At 40.0% G+C, this 20,543-nt stretch overlaps 1 protein-coding gene across 1 annotated transcript in view; it reads left to right on the top strand.

Moving 5' to 3' along the window:
• The window catches only part of LOC127626538 (allograft inflammatory factor 1-like), a 57,041-nt gene that overhangs the window by 31,476 nt on the left and 5,022 nt on the right, over positions 1–20,543 (top strand). The window contains exons 3-5 of the mRNA XM_052102415.1: positions 6,352–6,418; positions 11,716–11,757; positions 15,925–16,087. Of these exons, the coding sequence (XP_051958375.1) occupies positions 6,352–6,418; positions 11,716–11,757; positions 15,925–16,087 (272 nt within the window). The remainder of the gene's footprint in view (positions 1–6,351; positions 6,419–11,715; positions 11,758–15,924; positions 16,088–20,543) is intronic.

Genomic DNA, 20,543 nt, shown 5'->3' with positions numbered 1-20,543 from the left:
AAACCCAGCTGAAGTACTGCTGCGGCTGAGGCCATGTAACCTAGCACTCTCTGGAATTTCTTCAGAGGCGTGAGGCTGTTCATCTGAAAAGATGCGGCTAGTCGCTGAACACGGCGCTGCGCGCTGTGTAGATAAGCGAGCCGTCATTGCCACGGAGTCTAGTTCTATTCCCAGGAAGGAAATGGTCTGACTGGGCTGTAGTGAGCTCTTGGTCCAATTGACTGCAAGACCCAAACTGTTCAGATGGCTGAGGAGAACTGCTCTGTGAGACAGAAGCTCCATATGTGACTGAGCCATAATCAGCCAGTCGTTCAAATAGTTCAGAATTCGCAAACCCTGACTCCGCAGGGGTGCGGCGCCGCGATCCATGCACTTCGTGAAAGTACGGGTGCTAAGGACAGGCCGAACGGAAGGACGGTGTATTGATAAACCTGGCCGTCGGCGAATCTCAAGAATGGCCTGTGACGGGATTTATCTGAATCTGAAAATATGCATCTTTCAGATCGAGAGAAATAAACCAGTCCCCTGGCGCACATGCGCGAGGAGTTTCCTGATTGTAAGCATTTTGAACGGTCTTTTTGCAAGCACCTTGTTCAAAACCCTGAGATCTAATATGGGTCTGAGGCCGCCGTCTTTCTTGGGAACAAGAAAATAACGGCTGTAAAGCCCCGACTCAGCTCAGAAAGGGTGGCACTTTTTCTATGGCCCTTTTGCACAGAAGGCTTGCTATTTCTGAACGAAGCATGCACGCTGCTTCCGTGTTCACAGTGGTTTCGAGCAGCTCTGAAGCGAGGGGCGGCGATCGAACTGTAGCAAATAGCCCTGTTGTATTGTGCTTAACACCCACTTGGATATCCCTGGAATAGCTTCCCACGCTTTGAAGCGTAACGCTAGAGGGTGAATGGCCAATTCGCTCTGATTGCCGCACACAGAGCTGAACAAAATGTGTGAGCTGCGTTTAGTGTGTTCATGCATGATTGCTCGGAGACAGCATGAACAGGCTGTTTTGTGAGTGACTTCCGATTGGAATGAATGGGGAAAGAGTCACATCTGTTACGTGATGCTAAGCATAGTCATGGGCACGGGACTTACACACAGAGGAATGGTTGCTGGCCGTGTAACAGAGCGGGCAGAGAATGGTAGCGCCACGCATTTGCGGGCGCATTTATTGACTCTAGCGCTCGAGCGGTTCAGTAACCGCTTTATGTGAGCGTGCTCTGGTGGGGACACGAGACATGCAGTGCTTGTGTGCAGAAGTGAACACTGGATTGTGGGCACATTTTCTACACATAGGGCTGGTCGTGTGACAGAGCGGGCAGAGAATGGGCGCACGACGCATTTGTGGGCGCCTTCATTGACTCTGGCGCTTCGAGCGGTTCATGAATCGCGCTTTGATGAGGGGCACGGGATGTGTTATGCTTGTGTGTAGGGGCGAACACTGGGTTGTGGGCACTTTTTCTACACAAGACATGTTTGCTCTTTACAAGATTTATTTGGGTCGCCGTGAAAACGGCGCTTGAGTGCAGGCAAGCGGGCAGTGTCACCGGCTTGTTGGCTGCTAAATTCACCACTGTAGTAGCCTGAGAGAAGGGGACTGACAGGGGGTAAAGCTTTGACAGTGGTCCGCCGCGGCGGACTGAGCCGTCGCTTGTTCAACACAGTTAGGAAGACTTCGGCTGCTCGGGTTTCAGCGTTACCTTAGATCGAGGCCCGCGGGGAGGCGGTCTCGCGGCGGCTGTCTGAGCGCTGATCGAGGGCGGCCGCCCTGTCGACGCTGAGAAGTCTGGAGATTGTTGAACTGGGCGCTGTGAAGAGGCTCGTGCAGGAGGCTGATCACGTGAGCGGCCTGCAGAGGAGCTTAGCTGACGCGGCAGGAAGAGGTTCATGGCTTGGGTGGCTTTCTGGACTTCTGAGAAGCGGTCAACAATGCCACTCACCGCGGAGCCGAAGAGACCGGTTGGAGAGAGCGGTGCGTTGAGGAACGTGGAGCGCTCTGCTTCTCCCATGTCGGCTAGTGTTAGCCATAAGTGTCTCTCGGTCACAGTCAGCGAGGCCATGCACTTCCCTAGAGCTTGGGCTGCAGCTTTGGTAGCCGAAGGGCGAGGTCTGTCGCGCCGCAGATCAGTAACAGCCTCTGGGTGCCTGCCTTTCTCATCCCACTCCGAAGAAGGTCTGCTTGTAGGATCTGTAAAACGGCCATTGAGTGCAGAGCAGATGCGCTTGGCCGGGCGGCGGAATAGGCGCGCCAACATAGGCGGAAGTCGCTCTGCAGGCCTTAGACGGAGCACAGGCTTGGAACGCCATCTCGCGGAGGGCGGACAAAGGTGTGCTGCTACCGAAGTCCTCGACCGGGGATGGAGGAGTAGCCTCTTCAGTGGCGCCGCCCACCGACGCCAGAGAGGTGGAGACGTGTGAACGGGTCCTGGCTGAAAACGGAGCGCTCCACGACTTTGCAAGCTCCGTATGTAATTCCGGCAGGAAGGGAGCGGCCCGGCCGCTGGTGTAGAGCGGCGATGGCTTTGAAGAAAGCAGCCGCCGAGTCTGTTGGGTGCCTGCTCAGGGGCGGTGACCACTCGAGCCCGAGGCGGTCGACGGCCTGTGTGAGGAGGCGTGTTAACTCCCCTTCGACTCGGCGCGGGTCCTGCTGGATTCCTGGGCTGAGGAGGAGGCTTGGGAGCCTGTCCACTCCTCGCTCTCGAAGCCATGATGGAACAGCAGCCCTTATCCTCCGCCGTCATCCGAGATGGCAGCAGTGCGGCCGCCGGCGGCAACTGCGCGGCCCCGGGGCGGGGAGGGTGAAAGCGATGCTCGAGGGAGAGGCTCCGGCGAGGCAGTCGCTTCAACCACAGTTTCCGGCAGCCTTTGTGAGCGGCGCTTCTTCCTGCGCTGCTGAGGGTAGGCGGCGCGGCGGTTTCTGCTTTGATCGGCTCGAGTCGAGCCCGCAGGGTCGACATCGGTAGCTCCTCGCAGAATCGCATCCGCCCTCAGTGAGGGCGAGCTCTGCGTGCCCCAGTCCCAGGCAGAGAGCGCAGATGATGTGGCGGTCTCCTGTGCTGAGAAGGGCGCGACATGAGGCGCAAGTGGAGCGAGGCATCTTGAAAAAGACGCCGTACTCTTTTGTGAATAGTTCTTGAGAACTAGCTTGCTTAATAAAAGGATACGTCGTCGGATGGCGTAGCTCGCAGGATGGCTGAAGGTGGCTGAGACGGCCGGCTTCTTCTAGCGCTGTCCACGCTTGCTTGATGCCCCTCAAACGGCGACGCTGCTTCCAGGTCAGCGATGCGGAGAGCTTCGCTGAAGAGATGAAAATCAGGGTTCCAGCCTACGAACTACGCTTATATGCACTCTAGTCACGCCCTTTTGGCGGGCTTTGATGCAGTGAGCGCCGGACGCCTCTCATTGGATGCGAGTTCGCCCAAGCTCGTCTATAGGCTGCAGCAGTTGCCGCAGAGCAACCTATGAGCTCGCTAGCTAGCCCGCTCAAGGTCTGCAGCTGCCGCACTGCGTTGACAATGGATACAAAAATTAAGGATAATTTTTTGGCTTCAATATCTCAGAAAAGATGAATCTTTCCCGTAGCGTAAGCTAGCTTACGCAATACGAGAGAACCTCTCGTAAGAGAACTTCATATTTGGACCATTGGGAAAATGAAAGTAAAAACCAAAGCAAATTGGAATGTTATCGGGCCCTAAACAGAACATATAATCTGGCAGAATATCTCAACACACTGTAAGAGATCCAAAACAGAGACGGATCCTCACCAAATACAGACTCCGTGATCACAGTCTGGCCATAGAAAAAGGCAGACCACAGACAAACATGGCTTCCAAAGGAAGAACGAGTCTGTGCTCACTGTGACACAGGTGAGGTCGAGACAGAGACACACTTACTCCTTCACTGTGAGAAATTTACAGAGCTGAGAGAGAGATACCTCCACAAACTCTCAAACCTCATGCCACAGTTTTCCAGTTTGGCAGAAACCGATCAGATGCTGGTGTTACTGGGGGAGGACCATCATGCATCAGTTGCAGCTAAATTCATTTCTCCGCTGCACACACTCAGAAACCTTCATCCACAGTACTTTTATTCTCTTATGTTCATAATGTCGTGTTAAATGCATATTTTATTCTATATTGTATAGTGTATATTGTTATAGTTTTTTATTTTTTTTTTATTTGATTCATTACCTGGCACCTTATTTTAATTCTATCTTATCATTATTATTTGTCTTGTCATTATCTGTTTTGTGTATTAATGCTTTGGCCATATTGTATGTAAACACAATCATGCCAATAAAGTACTTTTAAATTGAAATTGAGAGAGTGAAAGATGTGAGTGAGAGAGTGAAAGATGTGAGTGAGAGAGTGAAAGATGTGAGCGAGTGAGAGAGAGTGAAAGATGTGAGCGAGTGAGAGAGAGTGAAAGATGTGAGCGAGTGAGAGAGAGATGTGAGTGAGTGAGTGAAAGAGAGAGTGAGTGACTGAAAAAGAAAGTGAGTGAGAGAGTGAAAGATGTAGTGAGTGAAAGATATAGGGAGTGAGCGTGTGAAAGAGATGGTGAGTGTGTGAGAGAGTGAGTGACTGAAAGACATGGTGATTGAGTGAGTGTGTGTGAGTGAGTGAGTGAACCAAACACTGTTAAGTTAACAGAAAATAAATTGATTAGTCTATATTAGAGTCCTTGATTTTACGCATACTCTTATTCAAACGGGAAGCAGAACCACCCCATCACATCCCTTACCACCACGTCACAATAAAACATGTGACGGGGTGGTAAATGTCATCCCAAAATGGCTGCAGATCTCACATGTGGTCAAGTTCCACACATAGCATAAATGCATTCAATCTGAAATATAATTTTCTTTGCATTAATAATGTAAAAAATGTAATAAACAAGTTTTCCCTATCTATTTTGCATGACGTTTTGGTTGGTTTGAGCTTGACGGACACTGCCTAACATGAAAAAGCAACCAATAAACAAAGTAAAAGAATGTCAGTACTTAAAAGGATGTCAGTACATGCTTGCTTTTGTTCTTGGTGGCTGCAAGGCTCAAATTATGTCATTTCCACTTTGTGATGTCATTTAAAGCAACGGTACATTATTTATAGTTAAAAAAATTTAGTGTGATGGGGTGGTAAGTCAAACTGAGGGACGCACACAAATCATAAAATATTTACCAAAAAATAAGGTTTATTTTGAATAAATATATCTTGTATATACAGAGACACACAAAATCCTGAAAATAATAAATGTTTGAAAAAAATATATAACTTATTTGGTGATATTTTAGATGCAAATGTCATGTTGGTCAACACAGACATGTGAAATTGGCTATGTACTAATGAAAAATGATTAAAAATTGTATGTTACTCTTTAAGAATTGTATTTTTATCATATATCATGTTAAAAGAACACTTGATTGAATAACTTTAAGCTTTGGAAACACACTTTGGGACATTTTTTGTGCCTTATGCATCTCATCAAACGTTGCAGACCCAAATGGCACCCGTTAGAATGACTATGTTGTATGTAATTATGTGTATATATTAGATATGTAAGTTGTGTTGTGTATATCTGATGTTTATTGTAAATTTGGTCTGAATGTTTCCAGAGCGCCTTTAGACCATAAAGTCTTTTCTTTCTAAATTTAGTTTTAATAATCCGCATGTTACAAGCCTTTAATAATAAACAAATAGATTTTTGTTCTAATTTTGTGAAATTATTCAGATTTCATCATCTCTGACAAGGATGAAAGACAAAACAATTACTAGTAGTTGCTTAGTCTCTCACTTTAATGAAAATTCAGACTTTTACATTTTCAAAAGTTTCTCTATGGAGATACCCCTGAACCCCCATACAGTATCATTCCTCAGTCACAAAGGCTTCTATGCCCACATACTTGGATATCTGTATGTAAAGAAATATGAAAATAATTTTAATGTAAAAAAAAATATATATATGTGTGTGTGTGTGTGTGTGTGTGTGTGTGTGTATAACTTCATTATTATTCAAAATGAACAGATCCTCTTATAACATTCATATCCAACTGCACTCAATTGATAAACTCTATAAAATACTGTAATATTTTCATAGAAGTTCCCTCAGATACCATTGCATTGGCTGTGTCTGGGCCCCCAACACAGTTTTGTAAGGACTGTTTAGACTGTTTAGGATTTCGTTTTCTCTTCTTTTTTGGAAATTAAAAAAAATTAGCAAATGGGATTGAATATCGTGATAAATATCGATAATGAATTATATGAAAAAGAATATTGTGATAATATTTTTTTGCCATATCGCCTAGTCCTAAGTTTTTATAACTGTGACCTTAATTGCCTACCGTCTGTTTTGCAGGAGTTTATGGAAGATCAGAAGTATCGGGATGAGGAGGATTTGGCTGACAAGCTGGATTCTTTTAAAAGTAAGAGAAACAAACTAAAATATATTAATTATGCTTCCTTCAAATGCCAGTGGCAATTGGACACCAACATATATACTGCACAGTCTTCATATAAACACAACTGTTTGTGGATAAAGGACTGATGTGACTGCTTATATGTGTGATTTAGTTGGTTTCTCCATATGGGCTTGCAGAGATGTTCTTGTCGTATGGGTGATTGTTGGTGCCAGATGGGCTGGTTTGAGTATTTCTGTAACTGCTGAACTCCTGGGATTTTCACACACAACAGTCTCTAGAATTTATAGCAAATTTGTGCTCAACTATACAGTGTGTGTGTATATATAATACACCCAATTAAGGAGTTTTCAGCTGTCTTTTCTTTTGCTTTCTTTCTTGTATTTGAACAACAATCTAAATCGAGCAATTCTGTGATGTGGCAACTAAAACAGCTGTTTGGCTCCTAAATGTTTCAGTTAAGAAGCCAATGGCTCCCTAGTCATTTTTGTTTTGTCTGGAGACCTACACTGTGGCCTCTGGAGGGTGAGTTGTTAGCAATTCTAAGTATTCACGAATTTAAACTAGACATGCTCTTATTCAGATGAATTTGCAGGTGTTTTTAAACATTTGTAAATTACATGTGTATGAATATTAATTTTCATTGAGTTATTACGGTAGAAATTCTGACTCTCTGCACCCTGAGCACGGAGCGGATAAAGAGACTACAAATGGGTATAAAAACTACAAAAACATGCGTATACAAATCCGAATATATGTGATGTAGCGTGAGTCATCGGTCAATAGGACGTTGTGTTGAGCGATAGAGACTGTTTGAGCGATCATGAACACTTTTAGCTTCACTGCCTTCAATATGCTCACTTGTGGTGTCAATCAAGCATGCACACTCCAGGTGCTCTCAATATCTCTTCAGTCATTTATATCAGCACTATTCTATGAGAATCCCAATTTAAATCAGATTAATGTTGGTCACATTACCACTAATCACATTCATTACATTCTAACCATAACAGCACCATGTCTTCACACATTTGCTTATTAATTTCTGATTTGAGTTCCATCAAAATGCCAAAGACCGTAAACAAATCATAGATATTAATATTTGTATTTGTGGAAATATTTATGAATCGTTCAAAAATAATAGAATCAAATCACTACCAAATTTCTGATTTCACTATGCATCGTAATCATTAGCAGTGGTGCACTGAGCACAATTTTAGTACCGGTACGATTATTATAATTGTTTTTTCATTAAGTGCCCTGTGCCACACTTGACAGTTATATGGTGATGCCCCATACAGTAAAATTACAGTAACACTTTACAAAAAGATTCCATTTGTTAACATTATTTAACATTAACCTGTTGATACGTAATTTCTCCGCACTCTGGAGTGACGTCACTCTAATTACATTTATAGATGGTAAATTATATTATAAATGTAAGCAATGTTAACAAATTATACATCTTTTCAAAGGTCTAAGGGTTCAACGTTGATATCCGATCTGTTTCACGATAGCAATGCTCCAGAAACAGCAATTTAGTTATTTGTGCCAGGAGTACAAATGAAAACATGCAATATCAACATTTGTAATGAAAATGCAATCGCAAGATAAATCCAGTTCGCCACACTTGGGTCAGTTTAACTATGTCAAGCGTTCATTGAAAAACATCCAATAGCACTTTTTGTACATAAAAGTGATCAATCTGAGAAATATTGAGATATTCTCCATTGTTTACCTTAGATCTCGCCTGAAAGATTTACCCTTTGTCATCGTTCTTCAACAAACTATGCAATCTGAGCAGCATTCATGTTGTAAAACTGTATATTATCTTATATATTAGAGTCTCTCAAACAAAATGAGCGTGTCAAGTTAATTTTTAAAAACGCGGCGTAGTTTTATTCAGAATAGCCAAGCAGTGCAGTCAGATTTTGTGTCGTCTTGAAAGGCGGAGCCTTAATTTTACTTTGTACACTGGCAGCGATTTTCAGAGAAAAAAATTTGCAGGAACCTCATTTGTTTTGTTAGATCATCTTCAAATTTGAAATGTAACTTCTTTACACTTGTGGCTTTGAGAACATTGTATTTCTGGGTTGTCTTGGCACTTTTATTATTGTTTTTTATCACAAAACATTTCCATTTACTATAAACTTTTCCAAAAAATAACAACATATATTAATTCTGAAACTTGGGAAATAAAGCCCAGAGTGTCGGCTTTCAAAAGGGTCAAGTAAATATAACCATTTAATTTCAGGTATGCCATTTTCATGGTTTGTGCTCAAACAGGGGGTTCGTATCAACAGGTTAATGTAGTTTACATAAACTAATTAACTTAATGTTAGTTACAACATATACATTTTTAAAATCAAAAGTTGTATTGGTTAACATTAGTTAGTGCACTATGAACTAACATGAACTAACAATTAACAATTGTAGTTTTATTAACTAAGATTACTTTATAATTAATAAAGGCTGTAAAAATATTTTGTTCCTGATGCTAACTAATGTTAACGAATGGATCCTTTTTATAAAGTTACCAAAATTACATTTAAAATGACATTAGTTGTGAATTGATAACATTTATTTGTTTTGAAGCTGTTATAAATAGCTCTGTCAATATCAAAAGGTGATTGTGACATCATGGGAAGCAGTAAAAACCATGAGAGCATTACATACAGCAGAGATGCGTTCATAAATGAGAACAATGTATCCATTACAAGCTCTAAACTGCTTCAGTGAGAAATCATTAATATCTATGATTTGTTTACTGTCTTTGGTGTTTTGATGTAACACAAATCAGAAACTATTAAGCAAATGCATGAAGACGCAGTGCTGTTATGGTTAAAATGAAATTGCTGTGATCAGATTAATGTTGGTCACATTACCGCTAATTTAAATTGGGATTCTCACAGAATAGTGCTGAGATAAATGACTGAGATATTGAGAGCACCTGGAGTGTGCATGTTTGATTGACACCGAGAGTGTGAATATTGAAGGGAGTGAAGCTAAAAGTGATCATGATTGCTCAAACAGTCTCTTATCGATCAACACATCCGATTGTCACAACTCGCGTTACATCACGTATACTCAGATTTGTATACGCATGATTATTTGTTGTTTAATTAATTTCAATACCGGTTTGTAGTCTCTCTGTCCTCTCTGCTCTCAGTGCAGCGAGTCAGAATTTCTACCATAATGACTCTTAATGAAAAATATTCGTAATTTACAAATTTTAAAAACAATCCTGCATATTCATCTGAATAACAGCATGTCTGAAAGTTTAAATTTGTGGATACTTATTACTGCCAACAATTCACCATCCAGAGGCCAGACTGTCATGCATCAAGGGCTTGTTCCACCTCAAACTACATTCCTTTTTGGCTGATAAAATCAAGTCCTGCTCAAAAACATTTTTCTTTTCCTCTGTTAATAGCCTGTTTCACTCAGGAATCTTACTAAGTTAGAATGAGTTCAAAACCACAGGCCTAATTTTTCCTCTGAATTATTTACTGACTGTTAATGTTGGTGGTTGTGGGTCATTATCAGAAGGAGAGATCAGGTTAAAGGGGTTAAGTAGCTCTGGAAGAAAATGTAGGGGGAAAAGGACAGAAGTTTAAGGCACAAGGGAGAGGACTAGTGCCAAACCCTTGAGATTACTCTTAACACTGTTGAAATGAAAGCTCTCTCACACACGCACAGTCAGTCTGAGCCCTCACCACAGTGTTTGACACACTAATGTCAGTATGTGTATTTACCTCAACCCTAAATTAAACCCAGTGAAAAGAAAGGGGAGGGGAGACAATGCCTTTGAGAGATAGTGAGTGAGCCAGTGCTTTGTTTGTGAAAATTGCGAGTTACATTTGAAGGTTTCAGAAATAAACACTAAGTTTTTCAAGAGAGGCTGTGTCTGCATTTAGACTGACAACCTTTCTCACCAGCTCCATTTCACAAACACATTCAGCTTGGTGGTGAACAGGCAGTGTTTGTTCATAGGGGTCCATTGTAACCCTCTCATCAGCCTCCTCTCACGGTGACTCTGGGACCACTCCAACAGAAGCCTCTTTTGTGAGCCTGAAACAACACTTAATGAGAGACAGAAACGAAATACTCAAGTAGAATAATCCATCAAAATCAAATAGGACAGGTATTCAAATCTGTTACTAGCTGTCCTCATTTACAGATATAGCCTACAGTTCTTTGTGAACTAGGTTTCATTCATGTTTAAAGGGATAGTTCATCCAAAAATGTATATTTTGCAATCATTAACTCACCATTACGTTGTTTGGATCATACAGGTTTGGAACAACTTGAGTTTGAGTTAATTTCCATTTTGATCATTTGTGGGTAAACTATACCTTTTAAAACAAGAGTGGATCATTTTTAAAGGAATAGTTCACCCAAGAATGAAAATGCTCACATTGTTTACTCACCCTCATGCCATCCCAGATGTGTATGACTTTCTTTCTCAAACAGAAGCAAAAAGATTTTTAGAGGAATAACTCGGCTCTGTAGGTCCACAGAATGCAAGTGAATGGTGACCAAAATTTTAAAGCACCAAAATGGACATAAAAGTATGACCAGTGGTTTAATCAATGTCTTAAGCGATCCAGTTGGTTTTGGGTGAAAACAGACCAAAACTCCTTTTTCAATGTGTATCTTGTCATTGCAGTCTCTAGGCACAATCATGATTTCAAGCTCAATTAAACTTCCTAGTGCTTGACACATGCACAGGGCACTAGATGGCACTAGGAAGTGTAATCCAGATTGAAAACTTGATCGCCAAGGAGACTGCAGATGTCAAGCTTTATAGTAAAATAGGAGTTTTTATATATAAAATAATATATTTTATTCTGTTCTCACCTAAGAATTATTGGATCGCTCAGAAAACATGGATTAAACTGTTGGAGACATATGGATTACCTTTATGCTGCTTTTTGGAGCTTACGTTTTGTTCACCATTCATTTGCATTGTATGGACCTACATTGCAAAGATATTCTTCTAAAAATATTTGTTTGTGTTCAGTAGAAGATAGTCGTACATATTTGCGATGGCATGAAGTTAAAAATTATGAAAATTTTCATTTGACTGAACAATCCCTCTTAAGACTCTTCTCTGTTTTCCTCTGAATCGCAGCTGTCATGTGCCTGACTGGCAGTTGTATGGTGGCCGTCGTGTGTCTGTGTGCGTGACCGCTGCATATACATCTGTGTTTTAACATTGTTATCAGGGGAAGTCTTTGTAAATGTTTGTTGTCGTTCTTGTTTTACTATTAAAACCATGTTGCTTATTTTTCCCTCCACAGATAAGTATGCAGAATTTGACCTGAACGATCAGGGGGATATTGGTAAGTGTGAATGCATGTGTAGTTAACACAGTAAGTGTTAGTGGGTTAGGGCTCTTTGTCATGCTCACGGTGGTGGTAAAACTATGCGTGACCTATGGGGAAACTGGGGAACACACCTGTAACCAACTTAAAGGCCACTGTCTATATGATTTAGAGTAAGAATGAAAAAGGCTCTGGTGTATATAGCATTGTAATAATATTCAGAAAGCACCTTATACATTTTTCAATGGATTGTTTTATTTTTTATTGGCAGTTCAGTCTAGATTGGCGTCTCAGGAGAATGTCTCCCAGAAATGTAAAAATTTGCATCTTAGCAGGTGTTTAATTGTTCAAGATGACATTGAAATTAAAATCTTCCCTATATATTTTCTCATTAAATGTTCCTGTTCTTAGCTTGCATGATTAATCATTGTGTTTTATTAAGAAAAAGTAGGCCTATTTCATACTTTCAGACAAGTTTCTGCTGATAATAACCATGGGTAGAGGCAAATAATGTTAACCAATAATATGGCCAATCATCCACGTTCAGATCAAATCCTCATAGATAAATGTCCGCCCAGCTTTATATGCTGTTATTTATGCACAGTTTTTTGTCATGCAAAAACATCACATTATGGAAGTTAATTGTGAATACCATTTCATGTTTTTGTAGTTCTAGCTGCAGTTCATCTCAGGTGGGAAGCTCATTTTGCATGTATACGTAAAAAATGTAATCGCTTGTCCACATTTGATGGTAGAAAAAAGTGGCATAGGTCCTCATTCCTGATTGTAAACAATTGAGATTTGTGTGCCACAGATATAACAGCACTTTAAATGATGATGAGGCACTTGTAAAAAATGTATAGTGGTGTGTGATGGCTGGAGTTAGGTCTGTCATGATTATGAAATTTGGCTGGCTATTAATTGTTAGACAGATAATTGCAATTATGACGATTAATTGTCTGTTTTAGAGCTATGGTGATTTCATTTTCTCTTTTAGGGCTTTCACAATTTATTGTCATATAAATTGTCATATTTCTTAAGGTGTAATTGTGCTTTACACACGGTGTCTTTTTTTTTTTAATTTTTTACCTCAACGATATAAGTCAAATAATAAAATAAGGATATAGGATTTACTTTTAAGGCATTAAAACTATGAATGACATAAAAATAATTTTTTAAATATAAAAATATTTCTAAATACTTAAAATATGTCTCTCTTTGGTCTATTTTAGATTTGGTCAATTTTAATTAAAAAAAAATATATATATATATATATATATATATATATATATATATATATATATATATATATATATATATATATATATATATTTTATTATTATTATTTTATGCAATAATAAAATATTTGTCATAATTTCTTCACTTTCAAATGTTATTTTAATGCTCTTTGATTAAGAGCCCTTATTTCTCATGAAGCAAAACATCGTTTTATCGCTCTAGAAATGAAGTAAGCTTGTGTCTCGTCCTCTTTCACTGTGTAATTAACACTGCCTGTATGAACTTGTTATGACCAGGAACATTTGCCATTACATGATCGTTTAATGTGATACTGGAGCGCTTTGTGTTCACCATCAAAGTTTATATTTATTAATTTATATAGAGTGAGGAAAATAAGTATTTGAACACCCTGCTATTTTGCAAGTTCTCCCACTTAGAAATCATGGAGGGGTCTGAAATTGTCATTGTAGGTGCATGTCCACTGTGAGAGACATAATCTAAAAAAAAAAATCCAGAAATCACAATGTATGATTTTTTAACTATTTATTTGTATGATACAGCTGCAAATAAGTATTTGAACACCTGAGAAAATCAATGTTAATATTTGGTACAGTAGCCTTTGTTTGCAATTACAGAGGTCAAACGTTTCCTGTAGTTTTTCACCAGGTTTGCACACACTGCAGGAGGGATTTTGGCCCACTCCTCCACACAGATCTTCTCTAGATCAGTCAGGTTTCTGGGCTGTCGCTGAGAAACACGGAGTTTGAGCTCCCTCCAAAGATTCTCTATTGGGTTTAGGTCTGGAGACTGGCTAGGCCACGCCAGAACCTTGATATGCTTCTTACAGAGCCACTCCTTGGTTATCCTGGCTGTGTGCTTCGGGTCATTGTCATGTTGGAAGACCAAGCCTCGACCCATCTTCAATGCTCTAACTGAGGGAAGGAGGTTGTTCCCCAAAATCTCGCAATACATGGCCCCGGTCATCCCCTCCTTAATACAGTGCAGTCACCCTGTCCCATGTGCAGAAAAACACCCCCAAAGCATGATGCTACCACCCCCATGCTTCACAGTAGGGATGGTGTTTTTGGGATGGTACTCATCATTCTTCTTCCTCCAAACACGGTTAGTGGAATTATGACCAAAAAGTTCTATTTTGGTCTCATCTGACCACATGACTTTCTCCCATGACTCCTCTGGATCATCCAAATGGTCATTGGCAAACTTAAGACGGGCCTTGACATGTGCTGGTTTAAGCAGGGGAACCTTCCGTGCCATGCATGATTTCAAACCATGACGTCTTAGTGTATTACCAACAGTAACCTTGGAAACGGTGGTCACAGCTATTTTCAGGTCATTGACCAGCTCCTCCCGTGTAGTTCTGGGCTGATTTCTCACCTTTCTTAGGATCATTGAGACCCCACGAGGTGAGATCTTGCATGGGGCCCCAGTCCGAGGGAGATTGACAGTCATGTTTAGCTTCTTCCATTTTCTAATGATTGCTCCAACAGTGGACCTTTTTTCACCAAGTTGCTTGGCAATTTCCCCGTAGCCCTTTCCAGCCTTGTGGAGGTGTACAATTTTGTCTCTAGTGTCTTTGGACAGCTCTTTGGTCTTGGCCATGTTAGTAGTTGGATTCTTACTGATTGTATGGGGTGGACAGGTGTCTTTATGCAGCTAACGACCTCAAACAGGTGCATCTAATTTAGGATAATAAATGGAGTGGAGGTGGACATTTTAAAGGCAGACTAACAGGTCTTTGAGGGTCAGAATTCTAGCTGATAGACAGGTGTTCAAATACTTATTTGCAGCTGTATCATACAAATAAATAGTTAAAAAATCATACATTGTGATTTCTGGATATTTTTTTTTAGATTATGTCTCTCACAGTGGACATGAACCTACGATGACAATTTCAGACCCCTCCATGATTTCCAAGTGGGAGAACTTGCAAAATAGCAGGGTGTTCAAATACTTATTTTCCTCACTGTATTTGTGGGATTTTGGTGCGAGCCTCTGCTGACGAAACGCCCCTCAAGAGTGCTTTAAGTATTTCAGTTGCTCTTCTAGACAGGAGCTGCTCTGGTTGACAACCATGGTGCAGCTCAGTGATGCTCAAGAGTTAAACTGAATCACACAAACACGCCGTTGATGGCATTTATTTATTCGCTTAAAATTCCCTTATTTTGTATTAAAATGTGATTGGAATTTGAAGCGCACAATATTCGCAGTTAGAGCAAATAACCGCGATCAGACGTTTATTTTATAATCGTGACTGGCCTAGCTGGAGTATTTGTGTATACTGTGTGGCAGAAAAATGCACAATGATGATAATGTTTCATAAAAATGTATTTGTACTTTTAAACTGCTTTATAAATAAATTCGTTTTGAGATTACATTTCAGAGTACATTGGTCTATTCAGTACAAATGTCCACTAATGCAAATTATGTGGGACAGTAAACAGTGAAAGCTCTATGTAACTACTCTAAGTACAGCCATATTTTTGTGCTGTAGTGTTGGCCCTTTGGCCACCTCGCATAAACCACATAGATCACACATACAGTGTTTTTTTTTTTGTTGTCAGGCAGTTATCACGTTCCATCTAGATTGCTCAAGTATAAATGCATTTCTGTGAACATTAATGATCTATCTATTCAGTGTGTTGGAATTTTGTATTGGTCTGAAGTGCATTTAAGGGACTCACCCTCATGTTGTTCCAAACACATGTCACTTTTCTTTCGGAGCTGATAGGCAGAATGATTGCCTCAGTCACCATTCTCTTTAATTTTTTTATTTATTTATTTATTTATTTATTTATTCATACAATGAAAGTCATATGGATTTGGAACAACATAAAGGTGAGTAAATGCTGACCAAATAAAAAAAATTGGAGGATCCCTTTAAAGCAAGATGTTAATGTGACTGCTGTATGTGCACCTACTTTCTAGACATGATGGGTCTGAAGAGAATGATGGAGAAGCTGGGTGTGCCAAAGACTCATCTGGAGATGAAGAAAATGATCTCAGAGGTGACTGGGGGCTGCAGCGACACAATCAACTACAGGGACTTTGTCAAAATGATGCTTGGCAAGAGATCAGCTGTCCTCAAACTGTACGTGCATGTGTGCGCATATTTGAACATGTTTCTGTAAAAATGCATGAACGTTCTCTCTTCGACTTGTTTTCAATGTTGGAAAATGCAATTGGGTAATTTTTTTTCATAGAGTGCCATTTGGACTTCATAACTTGGGATGAATTGTTGATTTACCTATATTTTAATGTTCTATTATATTAAGGACATATCTAACTTGCTGAGAAACATATTGGTCGAGCTCAGGCACCTAAATTGTTGTAACATTGTATAAACCTTAACAACATGACACGTGGGACATGTCTACCCTTTTAAGGACTTAGACATAACTGTTTTAATGTGTTTTCAGTACATGATTGCTACTAAAATGACATTTTTATAGGAATCATATGTCCCTCACTCTAATCAGATATTTGTTTTACTATTAAATTATTTTTAAGTGGACAGAAGGTAGAAGTTGCCCTTCTGTTTATACTGTGTTGCTGGGCCATCACTGAAGAAATTAAGCCTCCACCTTTGGGCGCTTGGTATTCACCATCTCCAGGACAGGCTCCAGGTGGGCCCAGATTTCTGGTGGGTCATGTCGTCATGAGGACTAGATTGAACAGAATGATATTGGTGTCTGTTCAGTGGTGTACAGTACACCGGAGTGCAGCGTTGCCTGTTGCTGGGATCCTCCAAAATGCACAGACTGGATCTCATTGTGATATTTACATGAGTCATTTTCACTGAAGTCAATGTGGATTACGCACTCGTTGGCTTGGAGGCTGTCCCGTAGCTTTCTGTAGGCACCATATTGCCACCTGATGTTAAATAAGTGCTTACGGAATTTGAATAAAAGGTCTTGAAAATGGCTGACCAGATCTGCCTCTGTCTGCACCACCTCCTTAAGGGTAATGGTCTTCCTCTCTTCCTCATCGGTCCTTTCAACAGACCATTGTACAATTTCCTCCGTTGGTGCTTTCAAGGTTGGGTGAGTGGTGAGACAGCACTCTTCGCAGTCACCATAAGCACAGGCTTTGATTACCGTGGCACATACAGTGCGGTCAGCCATCTCCTCAAGGTTCTTGGAGTCCACAATCCCATGGCTGTAGAAGGTGTCAGCAATGAACTGAAGTTTTTTGTGCTTTTTGCACTGGCACGTGGCCCTATCAGCATCAGAAGGGGCCACAAACCAAAAAGGCCGACTTGCACAAAACGGACAGTATAACGCTGAGTTTTCAGATGCAAATCTCCTATGAAGATTCTTCAGTGTATCAGTAAGCAGTCGCTTCTGCATCCTCGTCTTCCTCACAGTTATGGTCTGCTTGCGCCCAGTTGTCACACGACTCACATCGTCGTGAAGAAAGAAGGTATGGATACAGGCTTTACACTCCGCTCTCCTTGAACTCTTCTTTCTCAGAAAAGTGGTCGTGTCTGCTTCCCTGTCCAACTTCCCTCTCTTCTTGGAGAATCCAAGAGCACAGCAGGCAAATGACTGGAGTCTGTATTTTTTCATTAGCCCTACCACATGTCTCTATGGCTATCGTTTGCTTCACCCTTTCTCTTGAAGCTTTGTAGGACTGAGCAATGTCCGCAACTAAGGCAGAGTGAAAAATAAGGGTCTTGCGTACATGTGGAGTGACCTGATTCTGTAGCATCCCATTCACCAATGCATGTGGTGATGAGGAACTGGTCTTACACCTTGACTGTCTTTTTTTTTTTTAATACTTTTCCTTCTCTCTTATCACTTTCTCCATTTTTCTCTCTCTTTCTCAAGGTATTGCTGCCTTCTCTCTGGGTCAGCATCACAGCGTGCTCTGTAATGGCGCTGTGATTCAGCTGGACTTAGTGTAGGTGCCATTCTTAATAGTGTTAACCCTAGGATTTGTTTCCAGCTCTATGCAATACAAAACATTATTTAAAAAAAAAATATTTTATTTTCTTAAAATAAAATTAAGTCGACATTACAATATACATGTCCACCCTGTTCGTTGAATAAGGATAACAGGGTGGATACAAACAGGGTGGAGATTTTGAGCTAAAGTCAGCCTTTAACCTGCCTGTGTTAGCATAATGGCTAGCATGACCTTGAATACTAGATAATGAATCTATATTTTATCGCAAATAATTTTTTTAATTATTCAATTTGTTTGATCTCAATAATTAGGCCTAACAGGGTGGACACACTGTTCAAAGTCATTAAACTCACTTAATAAAAACATAGAAATCACATATTAAGAGAGGTAGAAAATCACACCACAGTTGAATTTCCCGCCACTGATGTGATGTCACCTCATAAGAGTGATGTCATTGAGAAATATGCTTTTTTTCCTTCAAGGGAACGTAATGCATCTTAACAGGGTGGACAGTGACCGCCAGGGACGAACATAAAACCTTAATTTTTTTGCACAAAAGTTAACAATTTTTATAAAAACATTTGATTCAATAGATTTTGACCAGGAAAATGAAATAATAATGAAATGTTTGAAAACATATAGGTTTTTATCAGTTATTTTTTAGATCAAAGTTGAATGAACAACATTGTGGACATGGGTACCTTTTAAAACAAAGCTTTTAAAATGAAAAAAATAAAATAAAATAAAATTAGAAGCCCATATAATTGTATTCGTAATAAATAACAAATCACCTTACATGACAAACCAAATGGAACTCGTATTTGTCCAAATTTAGACAAAATGCAACTATTTGTACTGGGGACACAAAAGGCACCACATAAAAAATATTGACCCAATTATGCAGAATTGTCTCTGGCTATTTCCTGTTGGTTTATGCTTTGGCTCAGTTTGACTATTTTTAGAGGTGTGTGTGTGTGTGTGCGCTTTGATCTTGTCAGCACATCCATTGCAGGATCAGCATATATGTGCCATTATCTCTTCGTGGAAGAGGATATGCTCTGACAGGTGATTTTGTCATCATCATGAGACATATAGTGTCACCCCTTTGGACCTGTGTTTGCACTCTCTGGCCTTAGAAACTTAAAGTATGCAAATGCTGTTATGTAATAATATTTTCCAGTAATGTTGGGTGCTTCTATCCCCTAATTATAAATATGGATCTTTTCTAAGTTGGCATGGGTATCACTGAACTCCTCCCTAGTGTTGGTAAAGAGGATAAACAAATTGTGGCTAAAACTTTGAAGCTCCAAAAGGCATATAAAGGTTGCCTAAAATACATTAAACTCAAATGGATATTGTCTGAAGCAAAATAGTTTGTTTTGGGTGAGAACAGACCAAAATGTAACATCTTGAAATTGCAGTCTCTATCCACAATCATGATTTTAAACTCTGTTACGCTTCTTGGCGCCATCTAGTACTCTGTATGCGTGAAGCACTAGGAAGTGTAATCATGCTTGAAACCATGATTGTGCCGAGAGACTGCAATGGTAAGATGTATAGTGGAGTTACATTTTGGTCTGGTCTCACCCAAAGCTGATTAGATTGCTTCAGAAGACAGCCAACTATTGGAATCTCAATCTACAGGCCGGAGATATTCTCCAAAAAATATTAATTTGCGTTGTGCAAAAGAAAGTAAATCACACACGTCTGAGGGTGGAATGATGCTAAATAAGAGAATTTTCATTTTGGGCTGAACTATCCCTTTGAGATATTTCTCACAAGGTTTTAGAGTGGACTCACAGACTGGTATTTTGTAGCCTTTAGTAGTGTTGTCACGGTACCAAAATTTCAGTAGTCTGTACCAATACCAGTGAAATTTCACGGTACTCAATGCCATTTTCGGTACCAATGCAAAACACAAAAACAGGTTACTGAACAACACTCTTTTATTAACAAAGTTAACAAATTAACAGCTGAAATAAGAACAAAAATATACCATTGAGCAACACTTCAAGTTAAATATATTATTTTTGAATTATATCAAAACTGTACAATGTATGCTTAAAGTATTTTTGAACTTTTGCTTCAACTTTTACTTTAAGATTTACCAAATACTAAAAAAAACTAAATAAACAAGCTTACAATAGAATGAATCGTGCTCTCATTAATAAAGCTTCATATTGCCAATTTTCTTCACGATAAGAAATGCACAGTGAAATATATTATGATTGAATAAGTCACGAGCAATCGCGTTCTAATCTAGCTGCATTAAGTGGGATGAGCGTCCCCGAGGCAGAGTCTCTCTCAGCCGGGTGCAGTTTCAATCTCTCCCCTTAGATCGGGACATTCGTGCAACTCATTGAAGAGGCGCTTACCACACAGAGAAATGCCAGTTATTAACAAGAGCTGTATTATTTGAACTTTAATAAAGCTTCACTGTACTTCACTGAAGAATTTGAGGAAAATAACATGTCAAGGAGATAAAATTGAACCGAGGCACAAAAATAAAACCCATAAAACATCACATGTGACAAACAAATAAAAGTGGGTTCTGTTTGCAGGTTGAGTTCAAAATACAACTGAAAGCCTCTCCTGCCATATCCTTATCTTACTCATAGTCAGAAAGGAGACTCGCATTG

This window comes from Xyrauchen texanus, chromosome 3, assembly GCF_025860055.1.
Source record: "Xyrauchen texanus isolate HMW12.3.18 chromosome 3, RBS_HiC_50CHRs, whole genome shotgun sequence".
Lineage (NCBI taxonomy): Eukaryota > Metazoa > Chordata > Actinopteri > Cypriniformes > Catostomidae > Xyrauchen > Xyrauchen texanus.
Note: the sequence above shows the minus strand (reverse complement) of the source record. Positions and strands in the feature narration are given on the sequence as shown.